Source organism: Schistocerca americana, chromosome 5 (genome assembly GCF_021461395.2).
Source record: "Schistocerca americana isolate TAMUIC-IGC-003095 chromosome 5, iqSchAmer2.1, whole genome shotgun sequence".
NCBI lineage: Eukaryota > Metazoa > Arthropoda > Insecta > Orthoptera > Acrididae > Schistocerca > Schistocerca americana.
The window spans coordinates 332,105,677-332,128,186 of record NC_060123.1 but is presented as its reverse complement, the minus strand read 5'-3'; the positions used below and the strand labels follow the sequence as shown (position 1 = coordinate 332,128,186).

General features: G+C 45.1%; 1 protein-coding gene across 1 annotated transcript in view; it reads left to right on the top strand.

Moving 5' to 3' along the window:
• Window positions 1-1,464: 1,464 nt before the first annotated feature.
• LOC124616347 (cytochrome P450 6k1-like) overlaps window positions 1,465-22,510 on the top strand; it is a 65,639-nt gene continuing 44,593 nt past the window's right edge. The window contains exons 1-3 of the mRNA XM_047144655.1: window positions 1,465-1,473; window positions 5,063-5,473; window positions 12,561-12,824. Coding sequence (XP_047000611.1) covers window positions 1,465-1,473; window positions 5,063-5,473; window positions 12,561-12,824 — 684 coding nt within the window. The remainder of the gene's footprint in view (window positions 1,474-5,062; window positions 5,474-12,560; window positions 12,825-22,510) is intronic.

Sequence of the window (22,510 nt, the reverse complement as noted above, 5' to 3'; positions counted from 1 at the left end):
TTTCCTACAGCATGGAAGACGACTCGAGTAGTTCCAATACCCAAGCCAGGTAAAGACCTAGAAGAACCCAACAGTTACCGGCCAATTAGCCTCTTGCCGACCCTTGGCAAGGTGCTCTAGAGAGTGCTGTTGAAGAGGCTCCATGACACGCTTACAGCGCATGAAGTTATACGACCCGAACAATTCGGTTTCAAGGACAAGTTATCTGCCGAACTTCAACTTCTATGGATTACCGGACGGATACAAGAAGGATATAACAAGCAGCACTTCACGATTGGTGTATTCCTTGACATCGAAAAAGCTTACGATAAGGTGTGGCGCTCCAACCTTATTGTCAAACTGTATCGCACTACCCCTATTGCGGATTGTTACGTTGGACTCATAGTCAGCTTTCTGCAGGACAGGGAACTGTATGTGCGAGTCAACGATAAAAACTCCGAAATGAAACTGATTTCCGCAGGGCTCTGTCCTTTCGCCTCTGCTTTTCAACTTATATGTAAATGACATCCCAACAGTTCCCATTGTTACGGCGAGTTTTCATGCGGACAATACGGCCTTTCTGACAACTGGACGACATTTGGACCAGCTAATCGCTAGGATGCAACGGCAACTTGCTGTAATGGAACGCTGGGCGCTGCAAAATAAGATAACGATCAACCCGATGAAGACGGCAGCCGTTATGTTCACAGGGAGGAAACCAGTTCTGAACGACAGACTCCAAATAGCTGATCAATTGAAACGTCCCCTTTGAACAATTATACAAGACTGTGCTTAAACTGACACACAATATTTTGTTAGCGCAACGCAATCTGACTTTCAAAATTCCCTACAAAAGAATGGCCCTGACTAACATTAAACTATACCTTTCACAAATCACTTACCTCACAAAAATCTTCGCTGCTCAAGCTACTGCAATACAGCAAGCGCCACTACTGCCAGTTAAATAAAAGATTCAAACTATGGAAGGCACTAACTACTGATAGGGATAGTTAGCAAATGAAAGATATTAATAGAGAACAAACAATGTATTTACCTTGATATCATCATATATAAATATAGCAGTTCATGACAAATTTCAAAACTCCGCAATCTCTCTCCCACATCCACCACTGCTGGCGGCTCACCTCCAACTGCTCAACGCTACGCGCTGTTCACATCCAGCTGCCGCTGCCCAACACTACAATGGCAGACAACAATGCAAACTAGCGACAGACTGCACACAGCACGGCCAGTGATTTTCATATTGATCGCTACGTAACGTTGCCAATAAGAAAACATAAACAGCCTACTTACATAGAGAAAACATCAACAGCCTACTTACACAATTAATCCCATGGTCGCCGGGAGTGAAGTACCTCGGTGTCTACCTAGACAAAAAATTACTCTTTACGCAGCATATTGACGACAAGAAGACGGCAGCCCATAAGATGGCCAGGTCATTGAGTCTGTTCCTGAAGAGTCAGGATGTCAACGGTAAGGCTAAATTGTATAAGGCAACGGTGGAACTGACAGTGTTACATGGCTCCACCTCGTGGGGAACTACGTGCGTCTATAACTACAACAAACTCCAAACGCTGCAAAACATTTGCTATTGATGGATCACAGGAGCTCCATAGTGGACAAGGAACGTCGACAGCCGCACCGCACTCGACGAGACCACTATACAAGAGAACGTCCATGACAAGGCTCTACGAGTTTTTGACAAAATCGATTCCCTTAAGGTCGAAGTTCGACAGTTACAATCGGTAGGAATGATAAACCCCGCAAGATGGCACAAGTATCGAGTTCCGAAGTCAATAAAGTTTTACTCTGCCCCCCCCCCACCCCCTGCCCCCTCCCATAGGCGATATGTCATAAGACAAGGAAGCAGTCACCCATAACTGCGTAGACGCGTCTCACCCTCCAGAGGAGATAGACATCACCAAATATTGCAGGCTAAAGGACCCATTGAGTGCCCAAACCTAATTTTTTTTCTTTATTGTGATTTCATTCCCCTGCCCCATGTGGGCAGGCGAGGGCTGTCAGTGGCACAATCCGCCGCTCTTCAGCCGAGTGACACAACAACTAAAACAAGAATAAAATGATACACGCATAAGGCGGAAAAAAGGGGAACATAAAACAGAGTAAGGGGAGAAATTGGAGGTAAAAATACACTGACATAGAGACATTCATGGGGGACAGCTGAAAAAGTCACCAGAAAGATAAAAAACACAGTTGGCGATTCTTAAAACACAGAGAAGACACTGAATGCGCATGCACAGGTTAAAAGTCGACCACAGTATTAAAAACACTCTGGAACAACACACTTAAAACCCACTTGGAGCACACATGACGAAGAATAAAACTGCCAGGAGGGACCTGCCGAGGGAAATGTAAGAGATGGAAAAGGAGGGGAGAGCAAGGGGCAGCAGGGGAAGCGGCGGGATGAAGAGAGTAGGGGCGTGAGTGGGTACACTAAGAGGCAGGAGACACGTGGGGCAGGGGATGAAGAGGAAAGACAAGGCAGGAGGAAGTGCAGAGACACTGAAAGGGGGCACAAGAGAGGAAGGGGGAATAGGAGGGGGAAGCCGCTCAGGAGGAGGGAGGGAGAGGAGAGGGAGCCCTGAGGAGGAGGAAGGAAGATGGGGTTAGAGTTGGTAGGAAGGGTAGATGTCAGGGTGAAGCTCATCATGCAGGAGGGGTAGATGGTGGAAGTTCCGTTGGGAAAGGAGATGGAGGGTGTGGAGATGGAGAGAGGGTGGGACACAGCAGTAAAGGTGTGGCAACTAGTTTGGGGTGGAGAGGAAAAGAGACACCAGGGGGTGAGGGGGATCAAGGCGGCGGACAATATATAGTGTGCAGATGTGTTCAAGGACAAGTAGAAGGTGGGGGAAGGGGATGAACTCGTAGAGGATGCGCGAAGGGGACGGAAGGCGGATGCGAAAGGCGAGGCGGAGCACACAGCGTTCGAGGATTTGGAGGGCTTTATAGAACCGGGGAGGGGTGGAAATCCAAGCTACCCTGGCATAACAGAGGATGGGGCGGATCAAGGATTTGTAGGTGTGAAGGATGGTGGAACGATGCAGACCCCACGTCTGGCCGGATAGGAGTTTCAGGAGGCGGAGGCGGTTGTGAGCTCTGTGTTGGATGGTAAGGAGATGGAGAGTCCAAGTGAGGTGGCGGTCGAGTGTGAGGCCAAGATATTTGAGGGTAGGAGTGAGGTGGATAGGACGGCCATAAATGGTGAGGTAGAAATCGTGGAGCCGGAAGGAGCGGGTGGTGCGGTCTATGACGACCGCCTGCCCAAACCTAACTGAATGTGTAATAAATAAAGTGTTTTCCTTTTACCCTTACATCCCAACCTAGAAGAATAAGTCATCAAGGAGATCTCTTCAATACACACTACACAGTATAAACAGGATGTTGCAAAAAGGTACAGCCAAACTTTCAGGAAACATTCCTCACACACAAAGAAAGAAAATATGTTACGTGGTCATGTGTCCGGAAATGCTTACTTTCCATGTTAGAGCTCATTTCATTACTTCTCTTCAAATCACATTAATCATGGAATGGAAACACACTGCAACAGAACGTACCAGCGTGACTTCAAACACTTTGTTACAGGAAATGTTCAAAATGTCCTCCGTTAGCGAGGATACATGCAGCCACCCCCCGTCACATGGAATCCCTGATGCACTGATGCAGCCCTGGAGAATTGCGTATTGTATCACAGCCGTCCACAATACGAGCACGAAGAGTCTCTACATTTGGTACCGGTGTTGTGTAGACAAGAGCTTTCAAATGCCCCCATAAATGAAAGTCAAGAGTGTTGAGGTCAGGAGAGCGTGGAGGCCACTCAATTGGTCCGCCTCTACCAATCCATCGGACACCGAATCTGCTGTTGAGAACCGTACGAACACATGTGCAGGAGCTCCATCGTGCATGAACCACATGTTGTGTCGTACTTGTAGAGGCACATGTTCTAGCAGCACAGGTAGAGTATCCCGAATGAAATAATGATAACGTGCTCCATTGAGCGTAGGTGGAAGAACATGGGGCCCAATCAAGACATCACCAACAATGCCTGCCCAAACGTTCACAGAAAATCTGTGTTGATGACGTGATGGCACAATTGCGTGCGGATTCTCGTCAGCCCACACATGTTGATTGTGAAAATTTACCATTTGATCACGTTGGAATGAAGCCTCATCCGTATAGAGAACATTTGCACTGAAATGAGGATTGACACATTGTTGGATGAACCATTCGCAGAAGTGTACCCGTGGAGGCCAATCAGCTGCTGATAGTGCCTGCACACAGTACATGGTAGGTAAACAACTGGTTCTCCCGTAGCACTCTCCATACCGTGATGTGGTCAACGTTACCTTGTACAGCAGCAACTTCTCTGACGCTGACATTAGGATTATCGTCAACTGCACGAAGAACTGTCTCGTGCATTGCAGGTGTCCTCGTCGTTCTAGTTCTTCCCCAGTCGCGAGTCATAGGCTGGAATGTTCCGTGCTCCCTAAGACGCCGATCAATTGCTTCGAACATCTTGCTGTCGGGATACCTTCGTTCTGGAAATCTGTCTCGATACAAACGTACCGCGCCACGGCTATTGCCCCGTGCTAATCCGTACATCAAATGGGCATGTGCCAACTCCTCATTTGTAAACATTGCACTGACTGCAAATCCACGTTCGTGATGAACACTAACATGTTGATGCTACGTACTGATGTGCTTGATGTTAGTACTATAGAGCAATGAGTCGCATGTCAACACAAGCACCGAAGTCAACATTACCTTCCTTCAATTGGGCCAACTGGCGGTGAATCAAGGAAGTACAGTACATACTGACGAAACTAAAATGAGTTCTAAGATGGAAATTAAGCGTTTCCGGACGCATGTCCACATAACATCTTTTCTTTATTTGTGTATGAGGAATGTTTCCTGAAAGTTTGGCGGTACCTTTTTGTAACACCCTGTATAAGAAAAAAAAAAAAAAGACCCTCGTACATAGCCTCTGTCTCACCATGACATTTGCGAGTAAACAGCACAGTTTTCACCGGCCCTTGCCTGTTAGGCGCCTTCGCCCCTCGCCGAGCGCAGCGCTGATGAGCCGGCAGCCGACGCGCTGAGCCGCCAGATGGAGTGGATCACGGCGGTGCTGTCGCTGGTGGCGCTGGCGCTGGTGGCGTTCCTGGCGGCGCGCGCGCGCTACTACGGCTACTGGGCGCGGCTGGGCGTGGCGTCGACGCGGCCGCGGCTGTTCCCGCTGGGCGACACGTGGGCAGCCGAGCTGCGCCGGCGCTCGCCGGGCGAGGCGCTGGCCGGCCTCTACCGCCGCCTCGCGCCGCTGCCCGCCGCCGGCGTCTTCCTGCGCACCACGCCGGCGCTGCTCGTGCGCGACCCGGACGTCGTCGCCGCCGTGCTCGACACCAACTTCGCCTGCTTCGCCGACCGGCACATGAGGACCCGCGCCAGCGACTCCTTGGTGCGTACGTTCTCCCACACAGTTTGCCTGGAAGCTCCGTGTTTTCTATTCTTGTCGTTGTTGTGGTCTTCAGTCCGAAGACTGGTTTGATGTATGTCTTCAAAATGTTCAAATCTGCGTGAATTCCTAAGGAACCAAACTGCGGAGGTCATCGGTCCCTAGACTTACACACTACTTAAACTAACTTATGCTAAGAACAGCACACACACTCATGATACGCCCGCTAAACCCGCTGGGCAGAACAGGTAATAGGATTGTGGAGAGGGCTAAGGGTTGAAGTCAGCTTCTGCTTCTAATTGTCATTTATTGTAATTTAGCAACTCTTTCACAGCTGAAAGCCTCCAACAAGAAACTTAACAATATAAAAATCCAATTCAGATGTTGTTGTTGTTGTTGTGGTCACTAACGGCCAAAGACAAAATTCCACTGGTGCACTCAAATCGTACTCGATCAAAATAGTTAATTGCACCGCATGGCGCCTAAATCCGCAACAACCGATCAACTCACTGCCAGTACGCCGACAACATTTAACACAAGTTGTCAATGGAAATGACACCAACTACACATACAGTTAGACAAAAACTTGCACGAAGACCTGAACGATACTCAACAGTAACTAATCACACACGAGGACAAATCGGGAGTCTTGCGCACACACACACACACACACACACAGCCGACGCATGAACGATCGGCGAGCCAAAACGCGTCGTCCGGCCGACGATCCACCAAGACCGCGGCCCGGCTCAAGCGATGCGTGGCGGCAATGGTCGGGCGAGCCATGTTGATGCAGGACTCACTGCTGCTCCAACCCGACTGCACTAGTGCCGCATTGCAACTCCCCGACTGGCAGGTCCGGACTGCGCTCCATACACGTTCCAACTGACTGGCAGACCCGAACTCGCTAGCCGAACTCGCGACCAACTCCCTACGACAGACAACGTCCGGTAAGTAATAGCAGTCGAGCAAGATACTACGAGAGGGGATATATCGATACGCGCTGCTAACGCCGCTCACGATCAGGAAAAGCAGCAACTCAGTGACAGAAATAATTTAAATTAACGTAGTGAGGTGGAAGTACGTTAAAAACAGGGTGTAAAATACATGATGGGAACACTAGCCATGCACGGCTCAACCCATTCCCGAGGTAGGATTCGAACCTCCGGCGGGAGGGTCCGCGCAATCCGTGACATGGCGCCTCAAACCGCACGGCCACTCCGCGCGGCTGCATGTCTTCATACTGGTGTACTGGGTGAGTGAGACTCAATTAGGAAGTATCTAATTATATGTTACTTTTATGAAACCATCACTCATCGGGCAGTGTGGTCCAGACGAACGGCCTCCAAATTTCTTAGCGCAGCCCAGATACGCTGCTCATCACACTCCTCCTTTTCTACGCACCCAATGGGCTCGCTCCTCGAGGCACAAACATACAGTGATGAACTGAGACGTAATTTTTAAGTAAAAAAAAAAAATAAAAAAAGTTTTTAAGTAAAAATTTACGAGTAACTCGTCAGATTAAGCGCCAGCGTAGACAAAACAGTTGTGATAAGTCGCTGCAAGATAATAAGAAAACTACCCAAGGCAACCACCCCACTTACACCTAATTGTAAAGAAGTTCAGCGGCCAACGGATTTTCAGCTTCAGATCACGCCACAAGGCGGTAACAGTAAATACTTTATCGTCGTGTGGGATGTAAAACATCGGTGGAACAAAGACACAGACAGGTGGCTGATGAACATCACCTACGTTAAATAAAAGCTTAGCTTGAAAGTACAACTAACCAAAACACATGTAAGAGGATTTGACCCGATAAGATGATAAGCTTGGGGGGCCCAGATACACTGAAGAGCCAAAGAAACTGGTACACCTGCCTAATATCGCGTAGGACCTCGGCGAGCATGCAGAAGTGCGGCACCACTACATGCCATGGACTCAACTAATGTCTGAAGCAGTAGTGGAGGGAACTGATGCTACGAATCCTGCAGGGCTGTCCATAAATCCGTAAGAGTACGAGAGGGTCGAGATCTCTCCTGAACAGCACGTTGCAAGGTATCCCAGATATGCTCAATAATATTCATGTCTGGAGAGTTTGACGGTCAGCGGACGTGTTTAAACTCAGAAGAGTGTTCCTGGAGCCACTCTGTGGCAATTCGGGACCTGTGGGTGTCGCATTGCCCTGTTGGAATTGCCCAAGTCCGTCGGAATGCAAAATGGACATAAATGGATGCAGGTGATCGAGCAGGATGCTTACGCACATGTTACCTGCCAGAGTCGTATCTAGACGTATCACGGGTCCCATATCACTCCGACTGCACACAACTTACACCACTACAGAGCCTCCACCAGCTTGAACAGTCCCCTGCTGACATGCAGATTCCATGGACTCGTGAGGTTGTCTCCATACCCGTACACGTCCATCCACTCGATACAATTTGAGACGAGACTGATCCGACCAGGCAATGTGTTTTCAGTCATCAACAGTCCAATGTCTGTGTTGATGTATCCAGGCAAGGCGTAAAGCCTTGTATCCTGCAGTCACCAAGGGTACACGAGTGGGCCTTCGGCTCCGAAACCCCATAACAACGATGTATCGTTGAATGGTTCGCATGATGACACTTGTTGATGGCCCAGCATTGAAATCACCAGCAGTTTGCGGAAGCGCTGCACTTGTGTCACCTTAACGATTCTCTTCAGTCGTCGTTGGTCCCGTTCTTGCAGGATCTTTTTCCGGCCGCAGCCATGTCGGAGGTTTGATGTTTTACCGGATTCCGGATATGGTCGTACGGAAAATCCCCCCTTCATCGCTACCTCGGAGTTGCTTCATCCCATCGCTCGTGCGCCGACTATAGCAGCACATTCAAACTCACTTCAATCTTGATAACTTGCGATTGTAGCAGCAGTAACCGATCTGACAACTGTGCCAGACTCTTGTTGTCTTATATAGGCGTTGCCGACCGCAGCGCCGTATTCTGCCCGTTTACATGTGTGTATGTGAATACTCATGCCTATACCACTTTCCTTGGCGCTTCACTGTAACTAAATAAAGCGACTTGGCGACTTAGTGCGCAACGTACTAGGAAAAAAAAAAAAAAAAAAAAAGTTTTTTGAGCGTCAAGAATAATGACACACTGAACATAAAAATTATTTTTAAAAGTCAAATAATTTACAAAACCTTATAATTTAAAGCACTCAATCAACTCACATCTCCATGATAACTTGTATGAAGACGGTATCTGTTCTTTTGGACATGTCCGGAAGAGCAGACACCATTGGTGATCATGCAGGTCTCGAAGAATGAAGTTACAATGACATCCAGACCTTTAGCTGCTTGCAGGTGTTGATAAATATCAACTGGGACAGTTGAAAATGTGTGCCCTGAGGGGGACACGAACCCGGGATCTTCTACTTGCATGGCAGACGCTCTATCCGACTGAGCCATCGAGGACACGGAGGATAGTGCGACTGCAGAGACTTATCTCTGGCACGCTTCCCGCGACACCCACATTTCCAACTTACTGTCCACACACTACATTTGTAGTGCCCCTGCCACAATCTTCCTACCCGGTCGGAGCACACATTTTCAACTGTCCTCGTTGATATTTATCAACGCCTGTAAGCAACTAAAGATCTGTATTTCACTGTAATTTCATCCATGACTGTTGCCAAATTGAAGCTATTACTTTTTCATACGAGGGACACGCTGCTCAAATCGCCTGGCCAGACACAAGCTCATGGGACAACTACAACTGGAGGCTGAACCCAATCTTTTTCCCTTCTCCGATAAAATTCAGTTGCAATTTGACGTCATTCTGACCAGTGGTGTTATTTCTACAGCGGTTTGAAAATTTTTATCTGCCATGTGTGCCAACGGCCTTGCCGCAGTGGTAACGCCGGTTCCCGTCCGATCACCGACGTTAAGCGCTGTCGGATGGGTGACCACCTGGTCTGCCGAGCGCTATTGGCAAGGGGGTGGGGGGGGGGGGGTTGCACCCACCAATTGTGAGGCAATGAGGAGCTACTTGATTGAGAAGTAGTGGCTCCGGCCTCGAAAACTGACATACGGCCGGGAGAGCGGTGTGCTGACCATATGCCCCTCCACATCTGCATCCAGTGACGCCTATGGGCTGAGGATGAAACGGCGGCTGGTCGGCACCGTTTGGCCTTCATAGCCTGTTCGGGAGGAGTTTAGTTTAGTTTTAGTTTTAGATGCCGTGTGAACAGACACCATTTTGATCCAGCAGCTACTGTGAATTGAGACACATAAGAACCACATACACTGGCTGCGAGCGGACATTGATTTAAATCAATGTAGAAAGCTGAAAATTTGTGCCGGGCTGGGAGTCGAACACACGTCTCCTGCTTACTAGACAAATGCGCTGACCACTGCGCCATCCGGACATAGTGGTCATCGCAACTGCACGGACTACCTCCCATTAGACCCACATTCTCAATTTAGCCACACACTATTAATGTAGTACCCTTTGCTCATTATCCGTGTTACTCGCGGCATTTCGCCGATTCCCATAAGAGTTCGGCCCTGGTGTGCAACCGCCGTCCTCGCGTCATATATGTGGTGTCCTTTTGGACCCGCCCAAAAGAACACACACCACATATATACAGGGTGATTCACGAAGATATGCAAATATTTTAATATGTTATTCTGCAAGTAAAACTAAGAAAGAGTTCATGTAAACATGGGTCGGCAAATTTTTAGTTACGGAGTTACAGCTAATAAAAGATTTTACCTGAAATTTAGCTACTTCGCAAAACTGTGCGAGGTCAAAGTAAAGCACGATTTTCATTTATTTTGTTGTTATTGATCTGGTGAATCTAATAAAACATGTCCCAGATGTGTATCTGCAGTACTTTTCCACAACATCCAGAGAATCGAAGAAGTAATTTCGTAAAATTTTTAATTTATTAACTACTTGGCCCAATTTGTTTTTTTTTTTTTTTTTTTAGTTCCAGACAATTGCACAAAGTTTTGAACGGAAGTTGTAGAGGATTTAATTTTGAAAAAATGATGGTAATAACTGTATACCATAGCACACACGAATTCATGTTAAACTGGAGAAAACAAAACTTGTGTTAACGAAGTTGTACAGCGTACATACAATTTCACAACACATTCACAATAAATGTTCAAAAATATCTCCACCAAGTTCATTGCATTTAGCTGCCCGTGTATGAACAAATTTTGTTGATCGTTTCAGTTTCACGGGGTTGTTCTTAATTTCGTCTATTCGATTCGGAACGCGATCAAGCAATGCCTCACGTGTATTGACTTTGTCCTCATGTTTTATTAAACTCACCAGACAAATAACAACAAAATAAATAGAAATTGTGCTTTACTTTAACCTCGTACGGTTCTGTGAGGGCTTCATATTAGCGAAGCTGCTAAATTTCAGGCAAAATCTTTTATTAGCCGTAACTCCGTAAGTAAACGTTTGCGGACCTATGTTTATGTAAACTTTTTTCTTGAGTTTTACTTGTAGGATAACATTAAAATATTTGCATATCTTCGTGAATAAAAAAAATGTTAAAATGTGTGTGAAATCTTGTGAGACTTAACTGCTACGGTCATCAATCCCTAAGCTTACACACTACTTAACCTAAATTAGCCCAAAGGCAAACACACACACCCATGCCCGAGGGAGGACTCGAACCTCCGCCGGGACCAGCCACATTGTCCATGACTGCAGCGCCTTACAGCGCTCGACTAATCCCTCGCGGCTTTCGTGAATCACCCTGTATAATTCTGTTTATGTTGAAAAGTATGAGCGAGATGCTACAGCATTGTCTGATCACCACGTTAGTGACGAAAGGTGCCGCCAGCTCTGAAATTACATCTAAAATGATCGTTGCGTGTTTGTATAGATTAATAGAGTATTTGTTAAATGGACTGATTACTCCCTTTTTTTCATTATCCTCCACAATTTCGCTATGTTGACTTTATTGGAGGCTTTTTCCTGATCAAGAAATGCTGAGGTGATTATTCGATAAATCTCTGCACCGTCTTCATAACAAATATTGTGTCTGTTGGATGCAAAAAGTAGACTGGCAATGGCAAGGAAAGCGTTTCTGAAGAAAAATTTGCTAACATCGAGTATAGATTTAAGTGTCAGGAAGTCGTTTCTGAAAGTATTTGTATGGGGGACAAGAAGAGAATAGAAGCTTTCGAAATGTGGTGCTACAGAAGAATGCTGAAGATTAGATGGGTAGATCACATAACTAACGAGGAGGTATTGAACAGGATTGGGGAGAAGAGGAGTTTGTGGCACAACTAGACAAGAAGAAGGGACCGGTTGGTAGTACATGTTCTGAGGCATCAAGGGATCACAAATTTAGCATTGGAGGGCAGTGTGGAGGGTAAGAATCGTAGAGGGAGACAAAGAGATGAATACACTAAGCAGATTAAGAAGGATGTAGGATGCAGTAGGTACTGGGAGATGAAGCAGCTTATACAGGATAGAGTAGCATGGAGAGCTGCATCAAAGCAGTCTCAGGACTGAAGACCACAACAACAATAACATTGTGTCTGTTATACATCTTCCTGTACGGAAACCGAACACAAAAATCTGTTGCGCGTAAGCCTGTTGCTGTGGCCGAGCGATTCTAGGCGCTTCAGTCCGGAACCGCGCTGCTGCTACGGTCGCAGGTTCGAATCCTACCTAGGGCTCGGATGTGCGTGATGTCCTTAGGTTAGTTAGGTTTAAGTAGTTCTCAGTCTAGGGGAGTGATGACCTCATGTGTTAAGTCCGATAGTGCTTAGAGGCATTTGAACGATTTGTTGCAACAAAAAAAAAAAAAAGGTTCAAATGGCTCTGAGCACTATGGGACTTGACTGCTGAGGTTATCAGTCCCCTAGAACTTAGAATTACTTAAACCTAACTAAACTAAGGACATCACACACATCCATGCCCGAGGCAGGATTCGAACTTGCGGCGGTAGCGGTCGCGCGGTTCCAGACTGTAGCGCCTAGAACCGCTCGGCCACTCCGGCCGGTTGTAGGTAAGGCTTCGGACAGTCAGAGTGACCTGACCACAAGAGCCAGTCGCTACAAGTACCGCGCGTGTGCACACAGCTGCGCGCCAACGACCTGTCGCTAATGCCGGGCGGCGACGGGCGCTGGGCGTCCCTGCGCGGCCGGCTGGCGGCGGCCGTGTTCGGCGACGCGCGCACCGAGGCCGCCTTCCCCAGCCTGGCCGCCGTGGCGGGCCGCCTCGCGCAGTCGCTGCGCCGCGCCGCCGGCATCGTCGACGTGCACGACTACGCCACGCGCTTCGCCATCGACATCGCGGCCTCCGCCGTCTTCGGACGACCCTGCGACGCCCTCGCACGTCCCCAGGTATGACAAATCTCCCACCGCCCGCACTGGACACAATGGCACGCTTTTTATCTACACTGAAGAGCTAAAGAAACTGGTACATCTGCCTAATATGGTGTAGGGCCCCTAATGTATGCGACCACGCGAGCACGCAGAAGTGCAGCAACACGACGTGGTATGGACTCGTCTTATATCTGAAGTAGAGCCGGAGGGAACTGACACCATGAATTCTGCACGGCTGTCCTTAAATCCGCAGGAGTACGACGGGGTAGAGATTCTCTTCTGAACAGCACGTTGCAAGGCATGCCAGATATGCTCAATAATGTTCATGTCTGGGGAGTTTGGTGGGCAGCGGAAGTGTTTAAAATCAGAAGAGACACTCTGTAGCAATTCTGGACGTTTGGGCTGTCGCATTGCCCTGCTGCAATTGCCAAGTCCGTCGGAATGCACAATGGACACGAACGGCTGCAGGTGATCAGACAGAATGCTTACATACGTGTCACCTGTCAGAGTCGTATCTAGACGTATCAGGGGTCCCATATCACTGCAAATGCACGCGCTCCACACCATAACAGAGCCTCCACCAGCTTGAACAGTCCCCTGCTGACATGTAGGATCCATGGATTCGTGAGGTTGTCTCCATACCCGTACACGTCCATCCACTCGATGCAATTTGAAACGACTCTCGTCCTACCAGGCAACATGTTTTCAGCCATCATCTAGGCAATGTCGCTGTTGATGGGCCCAGACGAGGCGTAAAGCTTTTTATCGTGCGGTCACCGAGGGTACAAGAGTGGACTTTTGGTTCCGAAAGCCCATTACGATTATGTTTCGTTGAATGGTTTGCACTCTGACACTTGTCGATGGTCCAGCATTGAAATCTGCAGCAATTCATGGTGCACTCATGAAATGGTCGTAGGGGAAAATCCCCACTTCTCCGCTTGCTCCGAGATGCTGTGTCCAATCGCTCGTGCGCCGACTATAACACCACGTTCAGACTCACTTAAATCTTGATAACCTGCCATTCTAGCAGCAGTAACCGATTTAAAATGGTCCAAATGGCTCTGAGCACTGTCGGAGTTAACATCTGAGGTCATCAGTCTCCTAGAACTTAGAATTACTTAAACCTAACTTAAGTCACTAACACTGCCAGATGCCAAACTTGTTTAGTTTGCATATGATACGAACAATGCAATAAAAGTAAATCGAGTATAGTTTTATAATTATGGAATAATGAAATTTTCGTGCGCATTAGTAAATGATTCATTGCCATTTGTCATTAAAACCCTGGAAAAAGATGCTGTATTCAGTAAAGACTTGGAAGAATGTCGTCGCCTACAATGTGACGAGAAGCGTACAGAAGAGGCTGACAGCATTAAGTTCTTGCGATTACTACTCGATAGTAAATTTAGCTTGGAGGGGCATACCGCAGAACTGCCGAACAGCATAAACAAATAGTCATATTTTAAATATTAATTACTAGATTCTAAGTTGCACATATTGACACTGGATTACTAGTTTTGGTCATAAGCTAGATCATCTTCAGATCTGATTAACCGCGACCTGAACCTCTAATGGAACGTTTAATTGACAACTTGATCAAATTTATCATTACTAGGTGGAGCTTCAGCATTAATGGAAGAGTTATCACTCTCTCATGACCATATTATAGTTCTCTTATTAATAATTACAGTAATTGTAGGCTATGTTCTTATTCATACCGGGTGTCTCTTCTAACAATTGTCAGGCACATGTTCTCTGGTGTTTCAGGTGGTATTTGCAATTTCGTTTTTGCATTGTGTAGCTGGACTCAGCCGAAACAATTGCAGGTCATCACGTCATTTATGCGACACCCAGTGACAACAGAAAGCGTCGGCTTGCTTCCTGTTACAAACAGAATTATTTTTAAATCGGAATTTTACTTGACCAAACGATACAGCGCAACCAAATTAGTGGAGTCTGATTTTCTTTTTATCGGTATGTATTAACAGGGAGCGCAAATCACGAAGAATAAGCAGCAATCCAGCAGCGAGTCAGTAATGCTGCATCTTGGCGACAGCAAATGGCTCTGAGCACTATGAAACTTAACTTCTGAGGTTATCAGTCCCCTACAACTTAGAACTACTTAAACCTAACTAACCTAAGGACATCACACACATCCATGCCGGAGGCAGGATTCGAACCTGCGACCGTAGCGGTCGCGCGCTTCCAGACTGTAGCGCCTAGAACCGCTCGACCACTCCGGCCGGCTGGCTATAGAAGTCAGCGCATGTCAGGGCAGTGCTATTACTGCTTGAGTGCTGGTTATTCTTCGTGCTTAACTGTCCCTATTAGTACAGATCGACGAAACAAATATCGGACTAGACTAATCTGGGACCACTCCATCGAATGAGGACGTAAAATTCCGACTTAATGATCATTTTGTTTGTAACGGGAAATAAACCGGCACTTTCCGTCCACACTGGGCCTCACATGAAAGATATGTTGAGCACTATTTGTGTGGGCTGACTCCAGCTACACGATGCAAAAATGAAATTGCAAATATCTGCTTAAAGACCAGAGAACATGTACCTAACGACTATTAAGAGAGTCACCCTCTTTATACAAGGAGGTCATAGATAGTATGAAAACCTTGTAGGGGGTTTCAGGGTAGGTTTGCTGAGAAATAATAACTGCTCAGAAATAAATTAGATTCGTTGCGCCGTTTCCGAGTTAATAAGCATTGAACTTAGCCAATCAGGCCGTTGCACGCGCCAATTCAAGCGGCCCGCCAGATACAATTAGTGTCAATTGTTCAAGTGTAGGTGATAGCACACAAGATTGCTCAGCCTTTAGCTTCGGTTCGATCCTTACTACGGTCCCATATCCGATTTTTGTATCGCTCTCTTGTTCGGTATTAGGAAACCATACGAAGAAGGTGTTAGGCGACAACGTCTCTGGCCGGCTACTTGAATTTCTGAGCGCAACGGCCTGATTGGCTAACCTCCATGCTAATCACATCGGTAATCGTGCGACATATCCAATTTTTTTCTTAAAAATTATTTCTCAGCATAACCTACCCCGCAACACCCGACCACCCTGCATAGTTATACAGTACATCGCGAGTATCGTGATTAATCAGATCAGAAGGTGATCATGGCTTATGATCGAAACTAGCGATCTACTGTGAATATGTACAGCTAAGACAGTAATACTAAATATTTTTAAAATAGCTGAACAGTTGCAGAATCTCTCATATAATACGCCATTCGTTATTAAATTCTTCATTTGCAACGCAGATCTTGGTATAACAACGAAAACTGATAGATATTCTAATGCACTAATGTGAAACAGATTTACGCTGGAAAAAAATTAGTTCAAATATTGGCCTCAGGCGTAAATTTTTAGCTGTGAAACCAAGAAAAGTGAGTGGAAATGCTTCCGTATGTAATGGATTAGGAATGGGAAGTGTACATAAATGGTCAAACTAGTGAGAAGTTCATAAAGTTGATTTTATTGCTAATTGCTGTTTATACAGCTTGTTCAACGTGAGTACCAGGGACGTCGACGAAATTCCCTACAGCCCAAATTTTGAACCTGCAGGCCAAAATTTGAACCTCTTTTCGTCCAGTGTAAATCGGTTCCGCATTAACGCATTAGATAATACACAACGTATCACTGCCATACGATAATTACAGCCTGCACAGGAACTCTGTGAGTAGCTGCATTTTAATTAAAACCGCTTGGTACTTACTCCTTATGAAAATTGTTATAAGTAATACACATCTTTTCGAGCCCAGCAACTCATTTCGTGCCGTCAGCACTATAAATAAGATTAATCTTTAAAGGATTGAACATCACTTACTTTTGTCCAGAAAGGCGCACATTAGTCAGCAAAAATATTTTAATAACCTGCAAGCAGCTATAAGAAATTAATTGCCAACAGACTTCAGTACAGGAGGAGCCTAAAGGACGACACGTAATGGCCAAAACGTTTAACTACCTTGTCGAATTTCTTAGTAGATCCGATAAATGTGTGCATATTATTTTTATCAAATACCATGAGTATTGCGTACAATCTGATTTCTGTACAGTGATTAGTGTAATGTGGTTACTGTAAGGTGATCGATGTAATTTGATCAGTGTAAACATGTTATATAAATTAATTTTTTCTTCGCTACTGCTTTGCCACAATGACCTGTGAACTACCTTATGCACCTCACTGTATTGAACTTTTATGTTTTGTGACAAGTTTCTTATTGCCTTTTAAATTAAAACATGTTTAAGATTTTTTGACGCATTCAAAATCGATGACTGGCATTCCACTTTGGATCTATGCAAGGTAACAGCATGCTGAAAAGTATCCGAAAGACCTGAACCTCATTCCACATGATTTGCATGTAGCCAACACGATATAACTTTCATGCATGTTCTCTAAGCTCTTTTTGGTACAGTGGAGAAGATTTACGTTCTCTTTGGAGAACATTCATAATTCTTGATCATAAGGTATGTTCCATAATTCTACAACAGATTGACGTCAACGATATAGGTCTATAATTGTGTGCATCTGTCCTACAACCCTTCTTGAAAACGGGAATGACCTACTCTTTTTATCAGACACATGGTACTCTTCGTTGCTACAGCGACCTACCATAAACTGTTGCCAAAACGGGTGCAAGTTCTTTCGCATAAGCTTTGTGGAACCTTACAGGTATCTCATCTGCTTCTGATGTCATTCCACGATTAAGACATTGTAGTTGCTTTTCTATTGAGAGATCGGTTATCTAAATATGTGCCATTTCGCCGTTCGTACGATAGGTGAAGGGAGAGACCGTATTACGATTTTCCGCAGTGAAAGAGTTTCGGAAGATCGAATTCAGTATTTTGGCCTTCTCCCTGAAATCTTCCGTTTCGATGCCCGTATGGACACTGAGTGATTGAATAGATAATTTCGACCGCGTACTGATTTCACGTGAGACGAAAACATTTTAGGGACCTAGTCAGATCAGTTCACAAAATTTTACTTTCAGTGTCATTGAACACTTCTCTCATTAATCTCCTTAGGCTCATTGTCGCTTCGTTCAGCTTCTGTTTGTCTGGTAGGTTTTGACTTCTCTTGAATCTGTAATGTCGCTGTCATTGTTTACATAGTAGGTTTTTACAAGGCTGTTAAACGACAGAAGGTCTTTCCCATCTCTTAATAACTTACTGGGAACATACTTGTCTAAGGCGTAACACTGCTGATTTTTATTTTTTGTGTGTATCGTGCTTTAAAGACACCCCTGTAAAGTCTGTGAACAGTGGTGAATAAGTCGAAAAGAGCCATGAAAATAAAGACGCCTCAACACATCACAAAAAAACATCAACGCCACAGGAACAAAATGAATGAGTACTTTATAAAAATTATGATGTTGACAGAAGACCAGTACACAAAGTGACATCTTCTCTTACTAGGTTAGCCTTCTCTCTCTCTCTCTCTCTCTCTCTCTCTCTCTCTCTCTCTCTCTACAGGATTATCAAAGCAGACATGTAAAGAAGCTTTAATAGCTGTATAAACACGTGTTAAATGTTTCTGTAATGCCAATATAGCCTGATTAAGAGGTATCACCTCGACACCTGTCGATAAATAAATAAAATAATTTAGTTGTCACCAAATTTTGCGACTAGTAGCGGTATTTGAAAACCTTTTCATATTTTTGAAACAGTCGCGGTCGATTAATAGTCAGTATTACATTGAACGATGCTTTTAATTTTTTTCCTTTTGTGCTCCACATCTTTGTCCTCAACACTGAATATTTGTAATGCGGAATACAAGTACTTCCACGTACTTCACTGCTATCGGAACTTCCTGAAGGCCGGTCATTGCCAGGAGAGCTGGGTCGCCAATGGAGGGAGCTGTTGGTATGGCAAAATGCTGCGTCGATTGGCTACAGCGGGTGCCTTGTGTACCGCACCGGGCTCCTGTCTGATAGTGTACCGATACAGTTCTATGAAAATTCGAAGTATTCTTGCTCTCTAAATGGTTTCCAAAAATGTCGTTCGCTTGGCAAGGTATCTGAACTAACGAATTACTAAAATAAAAAAAAGCGATTAACGGCGTCAAGCGCTCTATGAAACCTCAATATCAACAGCTCATTACTAACAATTTCACTGTACTCACTAGCGACACGTGGCTTTGTGAGCAGATGTGCAGTTTGAAAGTCACCTGTCGCCTTTGTTATCTACCTCAGACTGAGATTAATTATCTCAGGTATTCGTGAGCGTGTTTACACTTAAATGGACATCCGGAACTGTTTTGTTCTAGATACTATTCAAACCCAGCACCTATAGCCAATGATAACTAACTACACAAAGTTTTCGTGCTTGATCGAGACTTGAACAAAGGGCTGATCGTCACTGCTGACTAGGCATAACCAAACGAGGAATTTCTCATTTTTGGCCAGTATCAGTTAACAAGTCTCTACATGAAATTACACGAAGAAAATTTTTGTAGTTGACCAAGACCCAGGACTCCTATCCATTAAACTGCTGTCGCTGTTAAGTGATCACGAAATATCGTAAATATAGTTTCTTCATTCCGTAATAACAAATGATGATGATGAAGTCCCGTACTCCTTTACAGAGCGTAGGGGAACGATGCGGGAGACCCGCACCGCCATACTAGGCAAGGTCTTAATGGAGGTGGTTTGCCATTGCCTTCCTCCGACCGTAATGGGGATGAATGATGATGATGATGAAGACGACACAACAACACCCAGTCACACCCCGTCATCTCAACACCCAGTCATCTCGAGGCTGGTGAAAATCCCTGACCCCGCCAGGAATCGAATTCGGGACCCGTGCTCGGGAAGCGAGAACGCTACCGCGAGACCACGAGCTGCGGACTAATAACAAAAGACCACATTTTTAAAATTGAAATGAGGTGATATAATTTTTTGTGTCACACGAGGATTCTAACCCAGAACCTAATGGGATTGTTACCTAAGCACAATCAAACATCAAATATCGATACAATGCTAATAATGGGTGAAGTTTTGTGCTGGATCGTATTACGAATACTTTTTGATTTATTAAGGTAAGTTTTCGTCGTAAGATTTTCATGGTAAGTTGTAATGCATTTGTATTAAAGCAGTGCTTACATTTATAGAATTTCTTCCTGGTTTATTGAATATAAGAGAAAGATCATCATCATCATCATCATCATTTAAGACTGATTATGCCTTTCAGCGTTCAGTCTGGAGCATATCCCCCCTTATACAGTTCCTCCATGATCCCCTATTCAGTGCTAACATTGGTGCCTCTTCTGATGTTAAACCTATTACTTCAAAATCATTCTTAACCGAATCCAGGTACCTTCTCCTCGGTCTGCCCCGACTCCTCTTACCCTCTACTGCTGAATCCATGAGTCTCTTGGGTAACCTTGCTTCTCCCATGCGTGTAACATGACCCCACCATCTAAGCCTGTTCGCCCTGACTGCTACATCTATAGAGTTCATTCCCAGTTTTTCTTTGATTTCCTCATTGTGGACACCCTCCTGCCATTGTTCCCATCTACTAGTACCTGCAATCATCCTAGCTACTTTCATATCCGTAACCTCAACCTTGTTGATAAGGTAACCTGAATCCACCCAGCTTTCGCTCCCATACAACAAAGTTGGTCGAAAGATTGAACGGTGCACAGAGGATAACTTAGTCTTGGTACTGACTTCCTTCTTGCAGAAGAGAGTAGATCGTAGCTGAGCGCTCACTGCATTAGCTTTGCTACACCTCGCTTCCAGTTCCTTCACTATGTTGCCATCCTGTAAGAATATGCATCCTAAGTAGTTGAAACCATCCACCTGTTCTAACTTTGTTCCTCCTATTTGGCACTCAATCCGTTTATATTTCTTTCCCACTGACATTACTTTCGTTTTGGAGATGCTAATCTTCATACCATAGTCCTTACATTTCTGATCTAGCTCTGAAATATTACTTTGCAAACTTTCAATCGAATCTGCCATCACAACTAAGTCATCCGCATATGCAAGACTGCTTATTTTGTATTCACATATCTTAATCTCACCCAGCCAGTCTATTGTTTTCAACATATGATCCATAAATAATATGAACAACAGTGGAGACAGGTTGCAGCCTTGTCTTACTCCTGAAACTACTCTGAACCATGAACTCAATTTACCGTCAACTCTAACTGCTGCCTGACTATCCATGTAAAGACCTTTAATTGCTTGCAAAAGTTTGCCTCCTATTCCATAATCTTGGAGGACAGACAATAACTTCCTCCTAGGAACCCGGTCATATGCCTTTTCTAGATCTATAAAGCATAGATACAATTCCCTGTTCCACTCATAACACTTCTCCATTATTTGCCGTAAGCTAAAGATCTGGTCCTGACAGCCTCTAAGAGGCCTAAACCGACACTGGTTTTCATCAAATTGGTCCTCAACTAATACTCGCACTTTCCTTTCAACAATACCTGAGAAGATTTTACCCACAACGCTGATTAAAGAGATACCTCAAGAGAAAGATATAAGACATAAATGAACCATTAACAATATATTGTCACATATGCACTAAAACTGTCTGACAATGCTAAGGTACTGGAGTTTTCGAATTCTACGCCTTTAGAAACCTACTGGTTCGGAGATAAAGTTGTCGTCAATCCAAGCGTAAAGGGCATTTTCGTCTGCAAAGAATTTTTCTTGATGATTGCTCGGTAAGAAGCGATAGAGGTAAAAGTTTGAGAACGCAAGATCAGAAGAATAAGTGTGGTAGGGATGGTCTTGTACTGCAACAACACTTATGCAATTTCCTGGTTCTTATTCTTGTAATGCGACCACTCAGTTGTTGCCTATAAATAGCAACTGCAGTGAACAAATCAGATGTATAACATTACATTCTGTGCACTCGCACGCGCCTCTTATTCAGACAGTTTTTTGTAAGAGCTAACCATTTATTTGTTCTTTAATAAGTTAACACACGGTCGTTGAAATCCCCATCAGGCCACCAAATTTAGGTTTTGCTTTGCTTCCTTAAATCGACTATGGCAAATGCTGGGATCCTTGCTTTGAAAGAATACAGTTGATTCCTCATTCATTCCCTATCCTCCTCAATGGATGTGAGTGTCTCACGAATATTACGAGGGCGTTTTGAAAAGTAATGGCTCCGAATTTTTTATGTGAAAACTCTCAATGCTTTTAAAATAAAGCAGACGTTATTAACATACTACATCTTTTATTCTTCAAGACCACACGTTTACTTCTCAGCATAGCCACCTTGGCGACGAACACATTTCATCCAGCGAGAGACCAGTTTGTTGATTTCTTCACTGTAGAATGTTTGACTCTTTTGACGGAGCCACATCCTCACCTGTGCTTTCACCCGCTTCATCTGTTTCAGAGTGAAGTCTTCGAAGGTGTTGTTTTAAGCTTTGGTTCAAATGGCTCTGAGCACTATGGGACTTAACAGCTGTGGTCATCAGTCCCCTAGAACTTAGAACTACTTAAACCTAACTAACCTAAGGACATCACACACATCCATGCCCGAGGCAGGATTCGAACCTGCGACCGTAGCAGTCGCACGGTTCCTTTTAAGCTTTGGAAACAGATGAACATCAGATGGAGCCAAGTCAGGACTGTATGGAGGATGATGGATGAGAGCGACCTCAAGGCGCGGATTGTTGCAGGTGTCGCAGCGCTTGCGTGCGCTCTGGCGTTGTCATGCTGAAGTAG